The 21,849-nt window shown below is 42.8% G+C and overlaps 1 protein-coding gene across 1 annotated transcript in view; it reads left to right on the plus strand.

Annotated features, from left to right (window-relative positions):
- MYO10 (myosin X) overlaps positions 1-21,849 on the plus strand; it is a 210,197-nt gene that overhangs the window by 98,807 nt on the left and 89,541 nt on the right. The window contains exons 4-9 of the mRNA XM_014837346.3: positions 4,351-4,538; positions 15,053-15,187; positions 16,899-17,023; positions 17,489-17,502; positions 17,622-17,706; positions 18,507-18,610. Coding sequence (XP_014692832.2) covers positions 4,351-4,538; positions 15,053-15,187; positions 16,899-17,023; positions 17,489-17,502; positions 17,622-17,706; positions 18,507-18,610 — 651 coding nt within the window. The remainder of the gene's footprint in view (positions 1-4,350; positions 4,539-15,052; positions 15,188-16,898; positions 17,024-17,488; positions 17,503-17,621; positions 17,707-18,506; positions 18,611-21,849) is intronic.

A 21,849-nucleotide genomic window follows, 5' to 3' on the forward strand; every position in this document is an offset into this window, starting at 1 on the left:
TACCTACCTCTGTTTTAGCAGGTTCAAAAGTGTCAGTTGGCGTGAATGTGGGCACACCAGTGAAAACTCAATGAGTAAGTAACTGAAGGCCCGCCCTTCTGTAACTGTTAGGAGAATAATTCATTAGGACTTGGGCTATTCTGTCACCTTTTTGGAGCCACTCAACCTCCTCTCGAATATCCCTGTGGGTTGACACTGAAGGTCGTGGGAGCTGTCGAAGAGTTTTAAGCAGGAGAGCTTTTGTCTTCAGAAAACGTGTGGCACTTGGATGGAGCATGCAAGACTGTGGGAAATCGTCGAGGACGGAGGCTTTTGTAGAAATCTAAACAAGTGAGGCCAGGGTGGCAGAGATGGATGGGAGGGGATAGATTCTAGAGTTAATTGAAAGCAGAGCGTACAGGACATGGAGACATTGGCCACTGGCGATGAGGCTGGACGGAGTCTTGGACAATTCCTGTTCTGTCCATGAGTGAGTGGTGAAGGAGATCCCCACAGACCCGACGTGTGGCACACTGGGAACCTGGATCCCTCTTGTCCTTGTGCTCCCTCACTGGCTCTATAATTAAAGGGGCAGAGAGAATATACCATTCTTTCCTCTGTCACAGGAGGCAGAACAGTAGTCTCTGCCCTGCCCACATCTCAAGGTTATGTCAGAGCACGGCTTCAGCTGACAGGCCAGCTCTGACAGTGCGACAACGACTGAGTTCAGTGGGGAAATGTATCGTGATGTGTTAGTGGGTCCGCCCTGCGTGACCACCAGTGGAATAGTTCCCAGTTCCGTGGGCTGGCTTTGTGCTGAACAGCTGCTGTTCAGAGTGCCAGCTTCCCTCCTCTAGAAACGCTGTGGAGTGGGTGGGGAGGGCGCATGTGTGTTGTCTGTAACTGCCACAACCACTGACTACATTGTTGTTCTGATACACTTGAAAACTATTTCACTGAGTGAGGTGCCATGTGAATTACTTAAAAATGATACTAGGTGTTAAGACGGTTTTGGTTGTTCTATCTTCATCTTTGCTAACAAGCTTAATCCTCAAGGGTCTCCTACCCCCATGCAAAAACCATGTCATCCACACCGTCAGGATGAGCGATCGATATCTTAAGGGATGCTGTACGACTAGTGAGGTTCCCCAACAAGGAGGGGGCAGCATGCCTAGGAGGTTTTGACCAAAATAATCACTGTCAAAGGAGAGCTTTTGTGAAAAGATTATAATGTTTTCTATGAATAAATCAATAAATAAATCCTTTTAAAAAAGGACTCATCTCAGAATTTTACAGCAACTATACGAACATACTGTGAACAGGACGTGCAAAATTTTCAAGATATGGACAGAGCATTTTTTAAAAGGGTGTGTTAATGATGGGTTAATATCCTAATATTAACTTAAATTTAATAGTGAACTTGATGCCCTGACTGTGGCTTGTACGTTTCACTTGCCCGTGAGAAAGAGGAGGGCAGGGTGTGCCTACCTAGCTGTTTAAAGAGGGATGACACTGATGACTTCTGCCAAAGGAGGAAAAAAAGTCAGAATGCATTTCACAGAAAAATGAACATTTTTGATAGTTTACAGAATAAAAATAGTAATATTAATGCATACAACTACCAAAAGAGTAGACACAGGCCTGATGCTTTAGATAAACTAGAGGAAGGGGCCAGATACCCAGAGCTTCACGCATCGCCCGCCTCCCTCCCTCACCTCTGCAAAGAGGTGACATAAAAGAAGGCACCAGAATGCCGGTAATCAAGGTGTTGATGGAGGATGTATGACATCCTCCAAGGAACCAGGCCATTCTTTTCTCCTTTAGAAGTAGGACACTTTCCTTTCCCAGAGGAAAAAGCAGCTTCCATCTTTCCTTCTCTGCCAAATCTTCCCCAGAGTGCTCTAACAGGGAAAAATCAGCTTTCTAGAGAGTTGAGGTTTCCAGGGACCCGAACACTTAGCCATGAAAGCACAGAATCTTTTTTTTTAGTTGAGGTGAAATTCACATAGCATAAAACCAACCACTTTAAAGTAAACAGTTCAGTGGCATGTAGTACATTCACAGTGTTGTACAACCAGTACCTTTATTTAGTTCTGAAATATTGTCATCACCCCAAATGGAAACCCTGTACCCACTAAGCCATCACTCCCCATTCCTGCCTCCCCACCCCCACTGTATCATAACTACCACCAATCTTTCTGTCTCTGTGGATTTACCTGTTCCGGATACGTGAACTTTTGTGTCTGGCCTCTTAAACTTAATGTAATGTTTTCATGGTTAATCTACATTGTAGCAAGCATCAGTGCTTCATTCCTTTTTGTAGCCAAATAATATTCCCTTGTATGGATATACCACGTCTTGTTTACCCATCTATCTGATGATTGATGTTTGGGTTGCTTCCACCTTTAGCTGTTGTGAATAATGCTGCTATGTATTTGTTGAGTATCCATTTTTATTCTTTTGGGTGTATACCTAGGAATGGAATCGTTGGGTCATATGGTAATCTCTCTTTTATGTTTTTAATATTTTTTGGTTCAAAATATTTCCAAAACATATTATAGACCTCCCTACATTTGAAAACAGTTACACGGAACATGCGATACTTTGCTTGGTGTTCCTGGCAGTCACTATGAATATAAATGATTACAAATTGCTATAATATGGTACAGATGCTCTCAGGATGTTTGGACTTTCTGTCTAGTGTTTCTTGCCTTTCCTTGTCTCTGTTACATTGCCACGCCTTGCCAAGGAATATGGAAAGAGAAGGCTCTGGAATTAGAGTGCCTGGGCTCAAGTCTCACCTCTACCACTTACCGGCTATGTGACTGTACACAAAATTTTATCTCTATGCCTCAGTCTCTTCATCTGAAAAACAGGTGTAGTATAATTCTGTGAACCTCACGCGGTTATTGTGGCTGTTACAGGGTCAGGTCTTGTGTATTAGTCTGCTAGGGCCACCATGACAAAATATCACTGGGTGGTGGGCGCAGATAAAGACGATATGACGACAGAGCAAGAAGGTGGCCATCTGCAAGACAAAGAGAGAAGCCTCAAGAGTAACCAAACCAAGACTGATATCTCAGTCTTGGACTTCTGGCCTCCAGGATGGTGAGAAAATAAATTTGTGTTACTTAAGCCACCCCCGTGATATGTTGTGTATCCAAATTTCTTATAAGGACCTCAGTCAGATTAGATTAGGGCCCACCCTATTATTAACTTAAACATCTCTTTAAAGGCCCTATCTCCATATATAGTCACACTCTGAGGTAGTTTCAAACAAGTGAATTTGCGGGGGACACAGTTCAGTGCATAACACTCCGGAAAGCCCTTGGCACCGTGCACGCGCTCTGTGAAAGTCAGCTGGTTTTTGGTGGTGGTTGCAGCCTCCTCTGACTTCTTCAATTGTGTCTGAGCCTGGAGACCAGATAACCAAACCCTCGTGACTGTTTCTCCCAGAAGTACAAGTGAACAGTGACGTCTGTGGGAGGCGGCCTAAGGCGTTACCCTTTAATAGCTCTGTAGCTTCTGCTCTCCTGCTCTGAAGGTTTTGCTTAATTTCTGGCCTGGATTTTGTCCCAGAAAGGTAAGATTGTCAGTCAGCTAAGCTCCAGATAAGTTATATGGCACTCCATGAGGTGTTTGAGATTACTGAAAGAATACCTGGTATTTTCAAAATGTTCTTGTTCCTTTTTAAAATTTGTGGCTCAATAGACATAAGATAAAAGTTACCATTTTCACTATTTTTAAGTGTACAATTTAGTGTGTTAATACATTTGCGGTGTTGTGCAACCGTGACCACTATCCACCTCCAGAACCTTCTCCCCATCCTAAACAGAAACTCTACCCGTTAAACAGTAACTGTCCGTTCCCCTCCCCCAGCCCCTCTGGCTCTCTCATCGTTGCTTGAATCCTAATGACCACCTGATGAGGAAGAAGGCTGGAAGTGGACAGTCCTTTGTGCCTGGGACAGGATTAGCAGGTCACCGGGGTTAGGAGGTCACGCAAGAGCAGGGATTTGGGCCTGCGCTTTCCCCTTCTTCGTTCTCTTGTTTTTCTTTCACTGCGGGCCCTCTTTGAATTGGCTTCAATCATTTGTATAGAATGACAAGATTTTTACCAAAAGGTATAGGAAAAATTTATGCAGTGGGGAACAGTTCATCTTTCCCCTCAATTCGCACTCAGGTGAATTCTGTTAGAGCTCAGGCAGCGCTTCGGGGAGAGGTGGCAGCAGCCCCATTCCCAGTGTGGACCAGCACTGAGCTGCATCCAGACTCTTCCGTCTCTGTCCCAGCGTGGGTGGAGGCAAGAAGGCTTTGTCGGTGCCATGTGTAACCGGGTGTCCCTCTGTCTCCCCACCCCGTGTGCTTGCAGACCTACATCGGCTCCATCATCGCCTCCGTGAACCCCTACAAGACCATCGCTGGCCTGTATGAGCGCGCCACCATGGAGCGGTACAGCAAGTGCCACCTGGGGGAGCTGCCCCCCCACGTCTTCGCGATCGCCAACGAGTGTTACCGCTGCCTGTGGAAGCGGCACGACAACCAGTGCGTCCTCATCAGGTAACCAGCCAACCAGGAGGCTGGCAGAGGGCTGGAGGGGGCACCATGTGGAGAGCCACTGGTCTGCCTACCAGCAGCTGTTTCTCAGCCCACCCCCACAACACAACACCTGCTTAGAACATTCATGAAAACAATTGTATAAGTGCCTGAATTTCTCAGATATAGTTTTCTGTTTTGAGTAGCTTGATAACTACTGCTTTCAGAAGACAGGAAGAGCCCACCTGATGGACCACCTTTGTTGGCTCTTGGCCTCAGAATAATTACTCTGTTTTGTTTCTTTTTTTTTATTTGCCTTAATTATTCTTTGGTTTATTCCATTGCTGCGTGGTCCTGTCGATTTAAGGAAATGTTGCCTAGTTCTTCCAAATTTAAAATGTTTTATATATTCTAGGGTGCTAGACAGAATGCTTATATATTTGAGCAAGATTTCTTTTTTCCCTAATATAAAATTACTTTAGATAGAATCTCTCAAGTTTAAGAATTTTTAATCATTTTTATTGGATGTTCCTAACACTTACCTTTGAATTAGCTACAGAAAAGGGACTTGCTATTTATATGTTAAGAAAATGATAGAAAGGCATGCTTGTTTCAATTAATTTTTTGGCCAGAGAGAAGGGTCTTGACGTATCTATTTCAGCTGAGTCTTAGTTATTTATTAAAATAAACTGCTAGAAAGCCCACTATCAAAACTTGATTACTAGGAACTATCTAAAAAAGCAGTAGAATACATTTCTTTAAAAATATTTCTTGGTTTTTATTAACTAATTCAAATTGGCTTCACCACCTATATTCTAGTGTCATCCTGTTGGGTGTCACTATTAATTGTTTACATTGGAATCATGTTCTAGTGACGATCAAAACACCGCTGGATGATATCCAGAGCAGATGTGCCGAATGTCGCTTTCAGTGAGGTTTCTGTGGAATATTCAAGTGCTTCGTTCATTTGTCCTTCCAAGGCGTTGATTCATGGAGCATGGCTGTTACTGAGAACCACTAGTATGCTAAAACTGCTGGTGTAAAAGGAGACTTTGACATCTGGTTTAGGTGGCTTTGTAGTCCCAACTTGTGGCAAAATAATTATATTATTTCAAGAGGAAAGGGAAAGCAAAAGGGTCTTTAGGAGGACAGCACACAAGACCTTCTTCTCCCCTTCCAGATTTCGGATTCAGTGGAAATAAGGCACAGAGACAGATGGAGAGCCATATGTCAGCTTTAGACTTCCAGCCAATCGGGCTTGCTAACAATTGCAGCCCCAAAGTAGGCAGGCAGAGAGACTCACCTGCTCATGGATACAGGCAGGTAACTGGTGGCCACAAACACTGGGGGAAACCAATTCCCGGATGGTGACGGGCAGACCAGCCCTTCCCCCCATTTCACCTCCAAGAAGCCAGTCCTGCTCCCATGGGGAGGGAGGGCAGGAGGGAGAGTGTGGGTGGGCAGAGAAGCCAGAGGAGGCCCCTTGGGAAAACCCAAGGAAGAGAAGTGGAGCCCCCGCCCACTGTCCCGCGTGGTATCTGAAGATGGGTAAGAAATATAGCTAATGGTTTCTGAAGGGTTGCTGTGTTTTGGACACGGTGCCAAGAACTTTTCAGGCATCAGCTCATTGAAAGCTTCCAGCAGCTCTGTGATGTGGGTACTCTATAATGATAGCTACAGGTGCCACACACACAAAACTACTTTTGGGCATTGTGTTCTTCTGACTGGCAGTTTTTACTCATTACTCTTGTGCTTTTGTAACAAATCAGAATTATATGAATGTGACAGAGGAATGCCTTTCTCACTCATTCATTTTCTGTCGCTCTCTCTGCTTACCTCTGTCTGCCTCTTTCTCTAAGCGGAGGGAGAAGCATCTGGGCGGACATACTCTCTTCGCTTCTCCACCTTCGTGGTGCTAAATGTTCTGGGCTGCGGAAACTTGAGAGACATGTCATTTTACTCGGTTAAGTAAATATGAATCATTATAATTTGTAACTAATCAAAATGAAACTACTTTATATATATCTTTAAAAGGCTTTTAAGAGTCACTTTTCCAATAAAGTAACTTGCCTTATGACTAGAAGCACTATTTGTGGGCTTGTTTCGATGACTTCTCTAAAGCTCAGAAGTTAGAACTTCAGGTCACTATTTCAGCTTGCAGAATATAATTTAATAAGATTTATAGAAAGAAAGAAAACTTAATCTATTTTAAGATGATTGAATTGTTTTCCAGACTTAGGTGTCTAAATATTTGCCATTGATAATTGCTTGTATTTGTTACTTTCAGTGGAAAAGATGAGAGCATGACTAATAGATAGCTTGCTAGACAGCAGCTTAGGGAGAAAGTGCAAAATCAAGTGAGATCATTGTGCATATACATATATATCTATGTATGTGTCTGTGTAATAAAACAGAAAGGGGTTGGCATTTTCATGCCGAAGACTGCGGTATTTAAAAATAAGGTGGGGGGAATGGGGTGGGTGAAGGGGACGGGAGTGGATCCCAAATAGAAAGCTCTCATTGTGTAATGCTGCTGTGAAAAGAGTAGCTGTATTTATCTAAATTAACTCAGGGAACAGAGTCTTTAAGAATAGATTTCTCATTAAAATGTGTTTTGGTTTTTAATAGATCTCACCAGCAGTTCCTTTTTTTAGTGGGGGTTTGGGCTCTGGGAATTAAGAGAAAACTGAGTATAAAAATAAAAATTGCCCGGCACAGTAGCCCTATTTAGATTTCCTCAGGCATGATCTGCCCCCTGGTGGATATAACGTTTTACTACTTTCAAAACATTCTCATGCTAATACCTTTGAAACTAGATAATAGGCCTATTTGGAACTGGACACGACTTCATAGATCAATTTTTCCCTCACTTTATGAGCCTCTGTCACTTGGCCAAGGTCCCCGGTTAGTTGCTGGCAATGTCACGTCTCTAGGCTTCTAGTCCAAGCCTCTTTTGTTGGTCGGTCTTACTTTCAAGATTGTTACCTCTCAAGCTCTAGTTTTATCTTTTTGTGCACATTTAAATGAATGTTTATGCTGTTATAGTTTTTAAAATATAAACATGTAAGTTTAAAACTTGAAATTTTTTTTCAACTCACTGACAAGGTCAGCATTTGATCTTGGTTGATCTAGCACATTTTTCATTGAATTCAGTTTTTCAGACATTGTATTGGACAGGCAGAGTTTAGTTTATTATGGTCTTTTCAGTATATATGACCTTTTAAGATAGATAGTGTAGGCAAGGCCTGTGGCTAATTCATCTGTGAAACTCATTGCCCAGAACAAGGTCTAGTAGGGGCAGCATTCAAGAGCTGTCAATCAAAGGAGGCATTTCCAGGGCAACTGTGGGTTTAGGACCTTTGCTTGCTTTACGTGTTTTTGTTTTCCAAAACTGGAACGATTTCTTCTTGACTATGTCGTTTATATTCTGGAACGGTAATTGGGTGTTTGGTCTTTTTCTATTTCTAGTAACATATTTAGAAGTGATTGACTTGGAACAGTGAACAAAACTTGTGTCCTGACTGAGAGGGGCACTAAGCAGAGTAAGGCCTGAGTCAAGCCTCTTGCTCATGTGATACAGCAAGTTACATGCTAGGCTTTGGAGATTAAAGGATAAAACCCGCTCACTGCCCTTCAGGAACGTCTACTGTGATGGGGAGAAACTGATGTAGATAAGTAATTTGAATACAGCCTGCCAAATGCTGTGATAGAAATGTGTACGTGGTTGCTCAGAGAAGGTTGCAGTAGATGCTCAAGAAGGAATAAAGAAAGTATTTCATAAAAGTGACATGTGATCATGAGTGAAAGGGTATGTAGGAATATGGCCAGCATGGAGGGGAGGAAGGGCACAGAAGCATTTGCAAAAACGTAGATATTTGGAAATAGAAGATATGCCTGTAAAGCTATGGGATTTGCTAAGGGACACGAAGGGGCTGGGATTGGAAAAGCAGAGGAAGGGAACTGACATTCATCAGGAAAGACTAATTTGTGTGTAATCCTCAGAGAAGACCAAGGGACATTTTCTGTGGGGAAGCTGAGGCCTGGAGCTGTTGAGTGTCTTGCCAAAGAGACTTTAGCTGTGAGCAACAGACACAGGATTTGAAATTCAGTCTCCCTGTGTTAGTTTCAGAACAGAATTCTACTTCCTGGTGCAGGATGCCGCCTTAAGGGCTTTGTCCTGCTCACTAAGACCTTTGGACTAAATCCTCAGGGCAGTGGTGAAGCTTCCTAAGTCATCTAGCAAGTGAGGGAGGGAGCGATCCATGTATATTTTGAGAAAACCATGTGAACCAGGGGAATTTGATTCATAGGATTGAGAATGTTTGTCAGGTGTCAGCAAGGTATTCTGTAAAGGGCCAGGGAGTATATATTTTAGGCTTTGTGGGTGAAACTGTCTCAGTTAGAACCACTCAACTCTACCCTTGGTATGCAAAAGCACTCAGGGAGCAAATGAAGGGCCGGGTTTTGTTACAATAAAACTGTATTTACATAAACGGACATCAGGGCAGATTTGGGGGCCATAGTTTGCTGATACCTGCACTGGACTGGGAGACTAGCCTGTGGGGTGGATGAAGGGCCCTGTTCACATCAGAGGTCCTTTTCTTCATTTGTGCTCCGGATCCCTCCTTCCTGCTTTCCTGGTCACTTTGCTTCATCTTTGAGCCTCCCTGCCCCTGATTCTCTGACCTCTCCCTTTCTACTGCATCATTGGCATTATCATTCAGAAATTTCCAGAATGTTTCGTCTTTAGAAAAGAAAGATGCACCTTTGGTTCCACACCCCCCTTACACCACAAAGTACCCCCTCTCCTCCATGGGGCTCCATCATTCTGGGCTTCTTCCTTGCTCTCTGGGCATTCCTCCGCTCCTCTGTCATTTTCCACCTGCTCTTCTTCTAACCAACCTGCCTTTCCTTCTCTGGGTCTGCATGACTCCCCAGGCTTAAATGCCTTCCCCCTCCAGTCTCTCTTCTGAGTTCTGGACGTATGTCCCAGTGCCTCTAAGGTATCAACACAGAGTTGTCTCATGGGTATCTCAGGGTGGCATGTCCTAAATTCATCCTGGTTTCCTCCCCAAAATGTGTTTGTCCTCTCATGCTTCTCATTTTCAGCAAGTAGGTTCTTTCTCCTACCAGGTCCCTAGCCTGAGATCAAGAAGTCAGTCTCTTCCCACAGCCCCCAAACGAAGGTAAAGTTGCATACAGTAAAGTGTACGATCTTACGTAGACAGTTTCATGTGTTACCAACACCCAGGTCTTCATGCCAGCGAGCTCCCTGGGCTCTCAGGAGTCATTCCCCATGCCTCCTGTCCACCCTCCTGACCAGGGCCATCAGCATCCCTTCCTTTCTCCCTCCACAGTCACTCCTGGAGCCTCTCACTCCTCCTCTCTGCTGCCCCCTCTCATTACCCTTCTGCCCTCACATCCTGTCTCCCTGTGTCGTCTCTTGCCTCCCTCTGTCCATTCTCCACACAGACTGATCTTTAAATCCTGATCACGACACCCTCCTGCTTCAAAACTGTCTTGTGACTTTCCATTCTACCTACGAAAAACTCTCAAAACTTTTGATACATCCTCCGAGGCCCCGTTCCAGTGCTTTGGGTTCTTTCTCTTTCTCTTTTTCATTTTTATTATCATCTTTATAAAGTTTGTTAACAGTATAAGCTCATTTGGGTTCATCTGGGTGAGCACGTTTTCTCCGAAGCCCGTGTTTGTGTTTGCAATCACGTTGGCGCCAAGGGTTGGGACTATAATTGCCATGGGCTAATGAGAAAAATGTAGGACTGGATATGTAAGTGATGTGTTTGCTGTAAGGGAAGGTGAAATAAGATCATAATTGCTGTATGAGTTACTCTTTTACAGTGGCTGGAATGGGGAAAGAGGTGGAATAAATGAGTCACCACACGCTCCGTGGTAGAATAGGCGTGCCAGGCTCGAGGAGGAGCAATAAGGCAGTCACACTGCCACGAGCTCTTCAGTTTGAGCAGAACGACGTCCACCAGAGGGTTAAATTATTTTGAATTTTATTGGTCTGTATTTAATTCTTAAATTTATTTTGGCTTTATAGTTCTATAATTACAACAAGCAAAGAAGTACATGCCTAATTATATGTATCATTATAATGCTATAATATCCATGCTATGTATTATATAGCATATATTGTATTATATAGTCCACCAAATGATTAACTCAATTCTGACACTATCTACCTGGACACTATCTACGCCATTCCCAGGCAAGTCCAAGTTGTTACCTGTACTTCTGATCGACCAGCTATAGATCAGATGTACCAGTGACCCCTTCTGTGTGATGAATTTGCTAGAGCGGCTCACAGAACTCAAACATTTTACTGACTGAATCAACAGTTTATTATAAAAGGAGGTAACTCAAAAACAGCCAGATGGAAGAGATGCAGAGGGCAAAGTATGGGGAGAGGGCACAGAGCTTGAATGAATCTCCCCCGAATTTCCATGTGTTCACCAACCCAGAAGCTCTCCAAACTCAGTCCTTTTGGGGGTTTATGGAGGCTTCATTACTTAGGCATGACTGATTAAATCATGGGCCATTTGTCACTGAATTCAACTTCCAGCCCCTCTGCCCTCCCCTTAGGTGGGGGGAGGGGAGGAACGTCCCCTCTAAGCACGTGGTTGGTTCCCCTGGCAACCAGCCCCCCAACTTTTGGTTACCTAAGGGCTTTCTAAAAGTCATCTCATTAACATAACAAAAGACTTTAAACAATCACTCTGGTCCCTTAGGAAATTCCAAGTGCTTTAGGAACTCTGCCAGGAAGAGGACAAAGACCAAGTATATACTTCTTATAACCACTGTATCACACATGTATAACATAATATATAATGTATTATATGTATATTATGTCATATATATCATTATAATGACGGTTAATTTTTAAATGTTGGGGGGGTGTGATTCATGATATTCCACACCACCCTACTCCCCTATTTAAAAGAATCAGTTCCGTGCTTGACTGGAAAACAGTGGCCTCAGTAGGACCCCAGCGCTGTCCCTTCGATTCCCCAACTGTGGCTTTGCAGGCTGCTTTCCCGTCCTCCAGGGCATCCAACAGTTTCCTCTGGCAGCCTCATGCCCCACCCCTTCCTTCGGTCCTCACCCAGTTAACTCCTGTGCATGTCCTCAAGTTTCTATCCAAATGTCATTTCCCCAGAAACATCTTCACTCAACCATTATCCTCCATCTAAATTATGAATCCTCCTGTCGCCCGAGATTTATACTTGACAGCACTGACCATACTTTGTGACTCTTTGATCTCTCTCTACTGCTGGATCATAGACAGATGCTGTCTGTGGCTCTTTTGTTCAGGACTGCTTTCCCAGCCCTTCATGCGGCCTGACCATAGTAGGCGTGTGAATATTTAAGAAGGGAAGGAATACCTGTGGAGATGCTCTTTCTCTATTGCTTCAAAGATCACCTTGGTTTGACCCTCAATAAATTGTTTTCATGGGCATGTTAAAAGTCTCAGGCGGAGGTGGGGGAGGTGGAAGAGGCGAGGATAAAAGGCCTGTTACTTTGACATGGGACATCCGGCATATTGCTGGGTTTTAACAATTTCGGAATAGTTTAAGTATTTTTATTCTTTGCCTTGATCATGTAACACTGTGATCCCACTTCTTATCTCCTGGTGCAGTCCCATCTGAATTATGTGTGACTACTTCCAAGAGCAGTAGTTCCAAAACCTAGCTTCATGGTAGAATCATCTGGAAAATTTTTTAAAAGTACCGATGACTGAGTTCTACCGTGATAGGTTCAGATTAGGGCTATATTAGGTGATTCTAATGTGCAGCCAAGTTTGAGAATTACTCTTGCAGGGCACTGTACAAATCTGAGTTTTATTTTTGTTTCAAGTTTTACTTACGTATTTAAAAAGATATACTTGAAGATGCTTGAAGAAAATATACTACAATGAGAAAGAATACGGCTGAAGGTTGATATAGACTGATGTCTGTGTCTGATTAACGACTGCGAGTCCTGGGTTTTCTTCTCCTTGACGAAGCCTTTGCTGTCAAGTTTGAACGGTATCTTTTCCATAATTGTATTTTTGCCACATTGTGTTCGTCAAGGTATGCTAATCACTGTAACAAACAGCCCCCAAATCTCAGGGGCATAACACAGGAATGGTTTATTTCTTGCTTATTTTGCAGCCCCATGTGGGAAGGTGAGAATCTTGACTTTACTCCGAATGTTACTTTGTTTTTTGTTTTGGAGACCTGTCATCCCTGAGGGCCCCAGAAGGGGGGTGTGGAAGACAAGAGAGCAGAGGACCATGAAGGGGGGTTTTAGCCATCAGACGTGGAAAGGGCGTATATCCCTGTTACTCAGTTGTTCAACTACCCTCTTGTTTAATTGGCCATATCCGACCCTTGTTACTAACTGATTGCTGTTCTTACTACAGTGGAGGTTGAATTGTCATCTACTTCTGTGTGCTGGAGGATAAAGAGGTGGGTTTGGGGAACACGTAACATTATTTCTGCCTCACATGTTTTAGCTAGAGAACTTATCCCTTTAAGTTTCGTTTGCTTGTTTTAAAAGAATTTAGTCATCAACTGCTAGGTAGATGAACATCTTTTAAAAACCTGGAGAATTATTTAAATCTCTTCTTGCAACTTTCATTTAGTGTCTCTGTTACTCATTCAATCCATCCTTGCCAAATGCCTCCTGTGTGCCAGCCGCCGGGCAAGGCAGGTACCAGTTATGCAAAGATGAATGCTAAGCCCTGTCCTAGGAAGATTCTCGTTGCTGATAACGGAAAACTCAACCAAAGTTGGCCTAACCTGCATGGACCTTTATTATCTCAGACAACACCAGGCAGGGCACTTTCACGGCTGTGGATTCAGCCACTCCCACTGGGCGCTTCTCTGATTTTCTTGGCTTTCACTTTATGATCTCAAGATAGGTGTGGATTCCCAGGTATTTGTTGTCTGCAGCAAGGGAGGGTTTCTGCCTGGCTTCTTATGTGTGTGTGCAAACCTTCCCAGGAGCCGTCAGCAACTTGATGTTAAGTCTCTTTGGCTGAAATCCTGACATCTGCCCATGGCCAACCCTGTCACTGGCCAGGGAAATGGAATTATTGCATTTGGCTTAGACCACTGGAGATCCCTGTGGGCCTGCGGCACCCGGGCGGGTGCAGACGGTATCCCCTCTGAGTCATTTCCTCTCCTTGTCTTACGTGTGCTTAATCATTTACCACGTTTCCAGCAAAATTCCCCTTTCATAACTTCCCAGCTCTTGGCTCTCACCGAGGGCCTCTTCTTCAGAACACAGGTGGAGCTCATCTGTTTCTGTTGCCGGCTTAGCAGTTGTTAACCTGCTACCTTGTGATATTGTTGGTTTTGCTCTACTGTTACTTATGCCTTTAATTTGCTTTTCTTATAAGTTCCCTGCCTTTTTACTACTTCTCTTCTCCCCATGGTACTGACATGGTGTCTTACACAAAAGTGAGTGAGTTTCTCCTTCTAAATCTCTCTCATCTCTGTACCTTCCTTTCTGTGTCTGGGACCCGACCACCGCACACCTAGATGATGACAACAGCCGATCTGCCTGAGGGACCCCTCGCTCCTGCTGGAGCATTACCTCCAGAACTGTGTTCATTATGGGCGGCCTTGCTAAGCTCAGTCTTTGCCTTCCGTCTCCTGGGGTCACCTCAAGCCTCTCACCCTTCTTTCTCCCCCGCCTCTAATTTCTGTCCAGCTGACCTAACCAGAATCCCAGTCCCATACAGATCTTGCCAGGCTCTTCTGGTTTCTGCACTTTTCGCTCACATTGTCGTCTTACTCCAGATCCTTCCCCTTTTCTTTTTGCCCGGCCATGTTTGCCTATCCTTTAAGTTACAACCCATCTCTTATTTACTTCTCTCGTTGGCCTCCCCTCCCTCTGCATGGAGTTGCTCACTTTTCCTTAACTATCCTGAAAGCACGGTTTCTGCAGGACTTTGGCCTCAGACAGACCTTGTGTTAAATTCTGACTCAGATGCTTAGCCGCTGCCTCCTCCTCAGGATTATTTGGGGAATGAAATGATTTAGTTGGGTCGAATACCTGCAGGTCAATTACCTCATCCCCTCAATAATATTGATGAATGATTGCATTTATGCGTGTTTACCTGCTTTAAGTTTCCCAGGAAGATACTCTTAAGGTCCCCACTCATTTAATACACATTTACCGAGTGCCACACCGTTGAGGAATCCAGGACAGTCTAGTGAACAAAACAGAGACCCCTCTACTTGCAGAGCTTATGTTCCACGAAAGGCACCGTCCATCTTCTTACCTTAACTTAGTGAAGGTAGTTCTGTTCCCTTTATGCGCCGACAGAGGCGTGCGTGACGCAGAAACAGTGTGGCCAGCTGGAGAAAGGACTTCACTTGCTTGGACTCATCTCTTGAGATGGGCATTTTGATCTGTGCTTTCCCACTTTTCAACAGTTTTGTGGACGAATTGTAGTGACATTGGCCAGGGTGGTTTTTCAAACAAATGATACTTAGAAGCACGAACATCTTCATTTTATCTTTCAGTGGTGAGAGTGGGGCAGGTAAAACCGAAAGCACTAAATTGATCCTCAAGTTTTTGTCAGTCATCAGTCAACAATCTTTGGAATTGTCCTCAAAGGAGAAGACATCCTGTGTGGAACAAGCTATTCTTGAAAGCAGGTATTTCTTTATTGGATTTCTTGTTTCCAACTGATAGGATTTGCTTTCCTCACAGTATGGCTTGTGGAAGGAAGAAGTAAAATTAGTGGGTCTGTTTTCTCTTTTTCTTGACTTTTCTTTTACAATTTCTCAAGGAAAAGTCTTGACATGCGCATAACGATTTCTAATAACCTGAGCAACAACTCTGACACTCCATTGTTGGGCCAGGTTTGAGTTGGTGGGTGAGGGATTCTGAGGAACATTCTGGAGCCGCCTCCTAGCAGAGAGCCCTTCAATAGCTTTTTGAAGGCCTTGTTATCAGCAGAAATTTCAGCCTCCAACCGCTGTGGAGCAGAGGGCTTAGTGTAGAGATGAGCAAGCCTCTGTGCCCCATTCGGTCCTTTGCCTTATGAGCAAAATGGCATTTTAGTAGCCTCTCATGTGGCAGAAGATCGAGGATACATTCCATGGCAGTGAGCCTCAGAACTTTGAAAGAGGGCTGTGTGGTGAGGTATCATCAGAATTTTATTTAAAATATATAATTGCCCAGTGTCTGATTTGTGCCTGGTAAGATTTTTAGAGCCAATAAGGACTTCACAGATCTCTTATTTAGAAATTAGTCTGGGGAGTCAGCAAACTACAGCCTGATGCCCATATCCAGCAGCCTGTTTTTCTTTTTTTTCAGCATTCAAACTTTTTTTTTTGGTGAGGAAGATTTGCCCTGAGCTAACATCCTTTGCCAGTCTTCATTTTATTTTTTGCTTGAGGAAGATCAGCCCTGAGCTAGCATCTGTGCAAAACGTGTACTCTATTTTGTATGTGAGATGGCTCCACAGCATGGCTGTTAAGTGGAGTAGGTCCACACCCGGGATCTGAACCTGCGAACCTGGGCCACTGAAGCAGAATGTGTGGAAATTTAACCACTCGGCCATGGGGGTGGCCCCCGAACTTTATTTTTTTAATTGTAGTAAAATACACATAAAATTTATACCTTTAAGCATTTTTCACTCTACAGCTTAGTGGCATTAAGTATGTTCACATTGTTGTGGAGCCATCATCACCATCCATCTCTAGAGTGTTTTCATCTTCCTCCTGCAGCCTGTTTTTATAGATAAGATTTTATTGGAATGCAGACCCACTCGTTCGTTTATGTATTGTTTATAGCTGCTTTCAAGCTGGAGCAGCAGAAGTAGTATTTGCAACAGAGACCACATGGCCTGCAGAACCAAAAATATTTATTATCTGATCCTTTACAGAAAAAATGTGCTGACCCCCCCGATCTAGTCTGACCACATTTTACAGCTGGAGAAGACTCAAAGAAGTTAAATGAGTTGCCCCGAGGACATAGAACAAATGAGACTTTCAGAACTGGGACTTTTTGAGTTCCTAGAATTTGAGTGGGAGCTTTCTCTGTGCCATCCCTGGCTTGTGTATATAAAGCCCAAGCTAATTTGTGCAGGGATGAGCCACTGGAGTCCCCTTAACTCTGGGTGGCCTCCTGTGCCTACACAACCAGCTGTAAGATCTCTCCTTCAAATGGATATGCCTTATAAACCCATTTCAGCAAGTGCTTTGAAAATCTCGCTCTTCTGTAAATAAATATCACCACCACAGGCCCTTTCGATTTCAGATTTTTCTTGTAATCGTCTATTTTGACATTCATGAGGAATGCTCTTGCTGTTTTCAGATCTACCCTAATTAACACTCGCCGCTGTCCTCACTCCCTTCACAGCCCCATCATGGAAGCTTTCGGCAACGCCAAGACCGTGTACAACAACAACTCCAGTCGCTTTGGGAAGTTTGTCCAGCTGAACATCTGCCAGAAAGGAAATATTCAGGGCGGGAAAATCGTAGATTGTATCCTGTTTCATTTAGCTTTTGTCTGTAGTATTTGACTCTCTAAGTAGAAACTGTTCTTGCTTAATAAGGACAGATAATGAATGTGGAGCATTTCTTTCTAGTGCTACCTGCTTATTGCTCTGATATTACTATGCTTGACCTGTTAATTATTCTAGGAGAAAATCTCTGATATGTCCATAATCTGAAAAATTGGATTCATGATCAAACTTCAGATAGTTGTTTCTGGGATCAATTCTGTCAGTTTGGTACCTCCTGGGGCACCATGGATCACACTTGAGATTGGATTTAGATGAAATAGTCGATGCTGTGTTGGCTTGTCTTCTGGCACCGGAAGTCTCAATGTCAAAGGAACAGGGAATTGTAATGAATTTGGGTAATAATGGAGAATAGAAAATTAAGGAGTAATTGAGCGTGTCATATCCTTGTTTTGTTCCTTGACTCGCCATTGCTTTTCACATGAAGATTTATTAGAAAAAGTAAGTAAACATGATTTAATTCACATTTTCTTCCACAATAACAATTTTCAGAAATTATTGGTTTGTGTTAATGAAGCAGAGGAAACATGTCTGAAAAGAAATCTGATTGTTCTCCTTAGAACCGAGTAGTAAGGCAGAATCCTGGGGAAAGGAATTATCACATATTCTATGCACTGCTGGCAGGGCTGGAACACGAAGAGAGAGGTGAGTGACCAGGACGACGGCAGAGAAATGCCTGTTTGCAACTTATTTCACCTTTAAAAATCACCACTAAATGGGAAGACATTTTGTAGACTTTGTTGATGTTTCACCAACTGAAACAAAATGTAGGAAAGTTCCAGATGATGGTGAGTTCATTTTAGAGCCAAATGATGTACAGGGAAAATCATCAAGAGAGAAATCTTGAAATTTTTGTTGGTTTGTTTTTAGAATCTTAATTCTTTTCTGATTTAAAGGATATTTATAAAAAATATAAATTACAACTGGTTTTACTTTTTAAAACACAGCTGAATAAAGCTAGTTTCTAAACATTTGATTTTCAAGAGAAAACAAACAAAACAGATCCTCATCCGTTTTTTTTTTTAGTAACATTTTCTACCATCCCATCTAGTTTACTTAAATTCCTCCTATATTCCCTAGATGATGATGAAGAAAGAGCTTTTTTATCTTAATAGGGAACTATTAGGAGCATAGAATTATTTATGTACTTTATTTTATTTGCTTTGCTTGAGGAAGATTCACCCTGACCTAACATCTGTGTCATTTCTTCCTCTATTTTGTACGTGGGTGGCCGCCACAGCATGGCTGTCAACAAGTGATGTGAGGTCTGAGCCTGGGAACCGAACCCAGGCCACTGAAGGGGAACATGCCAATCTTAACCCCTGGGCCACGGGGCTGGCCCCTGTACTTTATTTTCAAAAGCCACAAAGTGGAAACTCTTTTGGATTCTGTCTTATCCTGGCTGGTCAAGTATTGATGTTACGTTTCCCTTTTTCTCTCTGTAGAAGAATTTTATTTATCTGTGCCAGAAAACTACCACTACTTGAATCAGTCTGGATGTGTAGAAGACAAGACAATCAGCGACCAGGAATCCTTGAGGGAAGTTATTGTAAGTTACTTCCTTATTTTTCCTTATTAAGAGTGACAGGTTTTATTTTCTGTTTCTAAAAAAGTTATTTTTAATAAAAACAGAAGTAGTTACATTTGCAGCACTGTGTGAGAGTAGGTGCTTCCTTCTTGTTCCAAGTCATGGTAAAGACTTCCCGCCTGGAAGGGAATCTCTCCTTAGAAGACGGGAGAATGTCTGTGATGTTCAGGGACAGTTGGGTGGTTAACTTGGATCAGCGTATTCAACAAAAATCAGGCTTGGTGCTGGAGCAGGCAGATCCTCCGTTTTTGACCTTACAAGTAAAATTTGTTACGGTAACTGGTTGTGTGGCTAAAAACAAATCTGTCAGCCATTAGACCCGGTGACTGTTAGGGTCTCATCCTGTTCTCACAGCCTCGTTCTGGTAACCAATTCTGATTGAGCAGACAGTAGTCATCTAAAGACACTGAGGTGTAGACGTACAGGCTCTTGAAGTTCTCGAATATCACAAGGACTTTGTTGTAAGGTGACTGCATTGAGGAAGACTGATCATCGAGCATTATTCACTGCCCTGCCTGACTGAGTGTGGCCGGTGGATTTTGTCAGTATAGTCTTAATTCTTTGGCCGGAGTGATAACTAGAGTGGCTGGCTACAACGGGTCTACAGTAGGTTCATCATCATGAGTGCAGCTGACATTGAGCGCTGACCATATGGACTTCGTGTCGGCCATCTCTCTAGCTGCTCCTGACAACCCTGTGAGGGTAGGAGTTAGGGTTGTCTACACTCCATGGCTCAAAGAGGTTGATGACCAGCCTGACCACACACAGTACCTGATAGAGCCAGTATCTAAACGCAGTCTTACTCTAAACCACGAGGTGGGTCGTACCTGCTTTCGGTGCACCCCAGATTGTCTTTCTAGTTCTTGTCGATGAGTCTCTGTTCCATACCCCCATTTACTCTTATTGTTCGTAAGGATGCCTTGTGGAATGAAATCAATGTATTTTTTTTAAATGAGTATATTTCACATGTGTGTATCCTTAAATTGAAAATGAAATTATAAACAGACTAGGCTATAATATCATGATCATCTTTCCCTCTGCCTTTCTTTTAAAGATGTCACAATCTACCGTTTGTAGCACAGAGATATTTCCCTCACCATCTTTACTTTCTTTACCCTCTTAACAGAAAGCCCCCTGCTGACAACACCTTTTGCTGTGTATGCTCAGCAGCATGGAGTGTGGCCCTACAAATTGGATTTATGAAATGTTTTGAGGGTTTGTTTTGTGTTTTTGTGAGGAAGATTGGCCCTGAGCTAACATCCGTGCCAATCTTCTACTTTGTACGTGGGACACTGCCACAGCATGGCTTGATAAGCAATGTGTAGGTCCATACCTGGGATCCAAACCCACGAACCCGAGGCCACTGAGGCAGAGCACGTGAGCTTAACCACTACATGACTGGGCCAACCCCTGTGAAATGTTTTTTAAGTATTTTAATTTTCTCTCCCAGTTTCATTTTGGTCCTATAGGTTTCTCTCACTATTCAAACTTTCTCCATGCACAGCACACTTATTACTGTCTTTGCTGAAAACATCATGTGTTGGAATAAATAGGAAAACTCATTCTTATTTTTGATGAGTTGCAAAAAAAGACTTGTCTCAGGCTTTTTTTTTCTATTTTGTTTTATTTTTGCTTCTTTCTTGAAGCTGGAGAACAATGCTTTGTGATAGAAGGACATTGTTCCTGGTGACAGACAGACTCCTAATTATCCAAGGCCTAGTTTCATGGCCAGTGCCCTACTGGTTAGCTCACTGGCCACTAGGGTGCACTGGGCACTGAGGCCATCCCTTGTCCTAGGAGTGCCTGGAGAGGGTGCTCCGATGCGTCCCTCTTGAGGCATCATTTTCTGGTTCAGAATTGTTTGTTCTTTTTGTTAGCTACAAGTAAACTTTTGGAGCTTGGCCTAGTTTCAGTGATTGCTAGCTTTTATTTTTAAATTGAAATGATAGGTTTTGGCATTTGAAGTTTCCTCTTCTGATGAAAGGATATATCATCCAGAAAGGAAAGGAAATTTATACATGAAATTGACATAATGAATGTACACAACAAACTTATCAATATTTTATTTATAGATCCTTTAAATATTTACTTCGCAATTACTTTTTAGTGTCAGCCCATCAGAAATGTCAGCAAAAATCAGGAACATGTAATTTTCACTATTATTTAAACTTCTTCTGGAAGTTCTAAGCCACGCAGTCAGGAAAGAAACAAAAATAAAGGTGCAACTTTTCAGAAAAGAGGAAAAATATTCTTTCCTACAAAAAATAAGATTCTCTCCCCCCAAACCTACAAGAATTAGGAATTGGGGAATGGCTGAAATAATTTGTTATATCCATGAAATAAGATCCATTGCAGCAAGCAGAACACATGCTCGAGTATATTTAATAATGTGGAAAAACTCGCTTATCACCTAAGTAAGGAAGACAGGATGCAGCACTATATAATCCTTTATTTAAAAAATAATAAGCATTTTAGGGGTTGGCCCAGTGGCATAGTAAAGTTCACACACTCTGCTTCAGCAACCCAGGGTTTGCAGGTTCGGATCCTGGGCTAGGACCTACACACCTCTCATCAAGCCATGCTGTGGTGGCGTCCCACATACAACACAGAGGAAGACTGGCACAGATGTTAGCTCAGGGCCAATCTTCCTCACAACCCCCCCCGAAAAAAACAAAAACATTTTATATATATCATCTATATTTAGTAATTATATGTGTAAAAAAACTTGGAACAGGGGCCAGCCCTGTGGCCGAGTGGTTAAGTTCACACGCTCTGCTTCGGTGGTCCAGGGTTTCACCAGTTCGGATCCTGGGTGTGGACGTGGCACCATTCATCAAACCATGCTGAGATGGCATCCCACATGCCACAACTAGAAGGACCCACAGCTAAAAAAAAATATACAACTATGTACTGGGGGCTTTGGGGAGAAAAAGGAAAAATAAAATCTTTAAAAAAAAAAAATTGGAACAAAATATACCAAAAATGTTATCTCATGAGGCAGAATTCTAAGCTTTTATTTTATTCTTTATCATTCTCTCTCTCTGTTATAATGTTTTTATAATGAATGTCAACTTTAATGATTACGTTATTATGTGATTATATGAATTTGATTATATAATGAATGTCTATGAATATACATTATATGATTACATTCCTAAAGTCATAATTTCTGTAATATGGGAATCATAAGTATCATTGTC

Source organism: Equus asinus, chromosome 10, assembly GCF_041296235.1.
Source record: "Equus asinus isolate D_3611 breed Donkey chromosome 10, EquAss-T2T_v2, whole genome shotgun sequence".
NCBI classification, from domain to species: domain Eukaryota; kingdom Metazoa; phylum Chordata; class Mammalia; order Perissodactyla; family Equidae; genus Equus; species Equus asinus.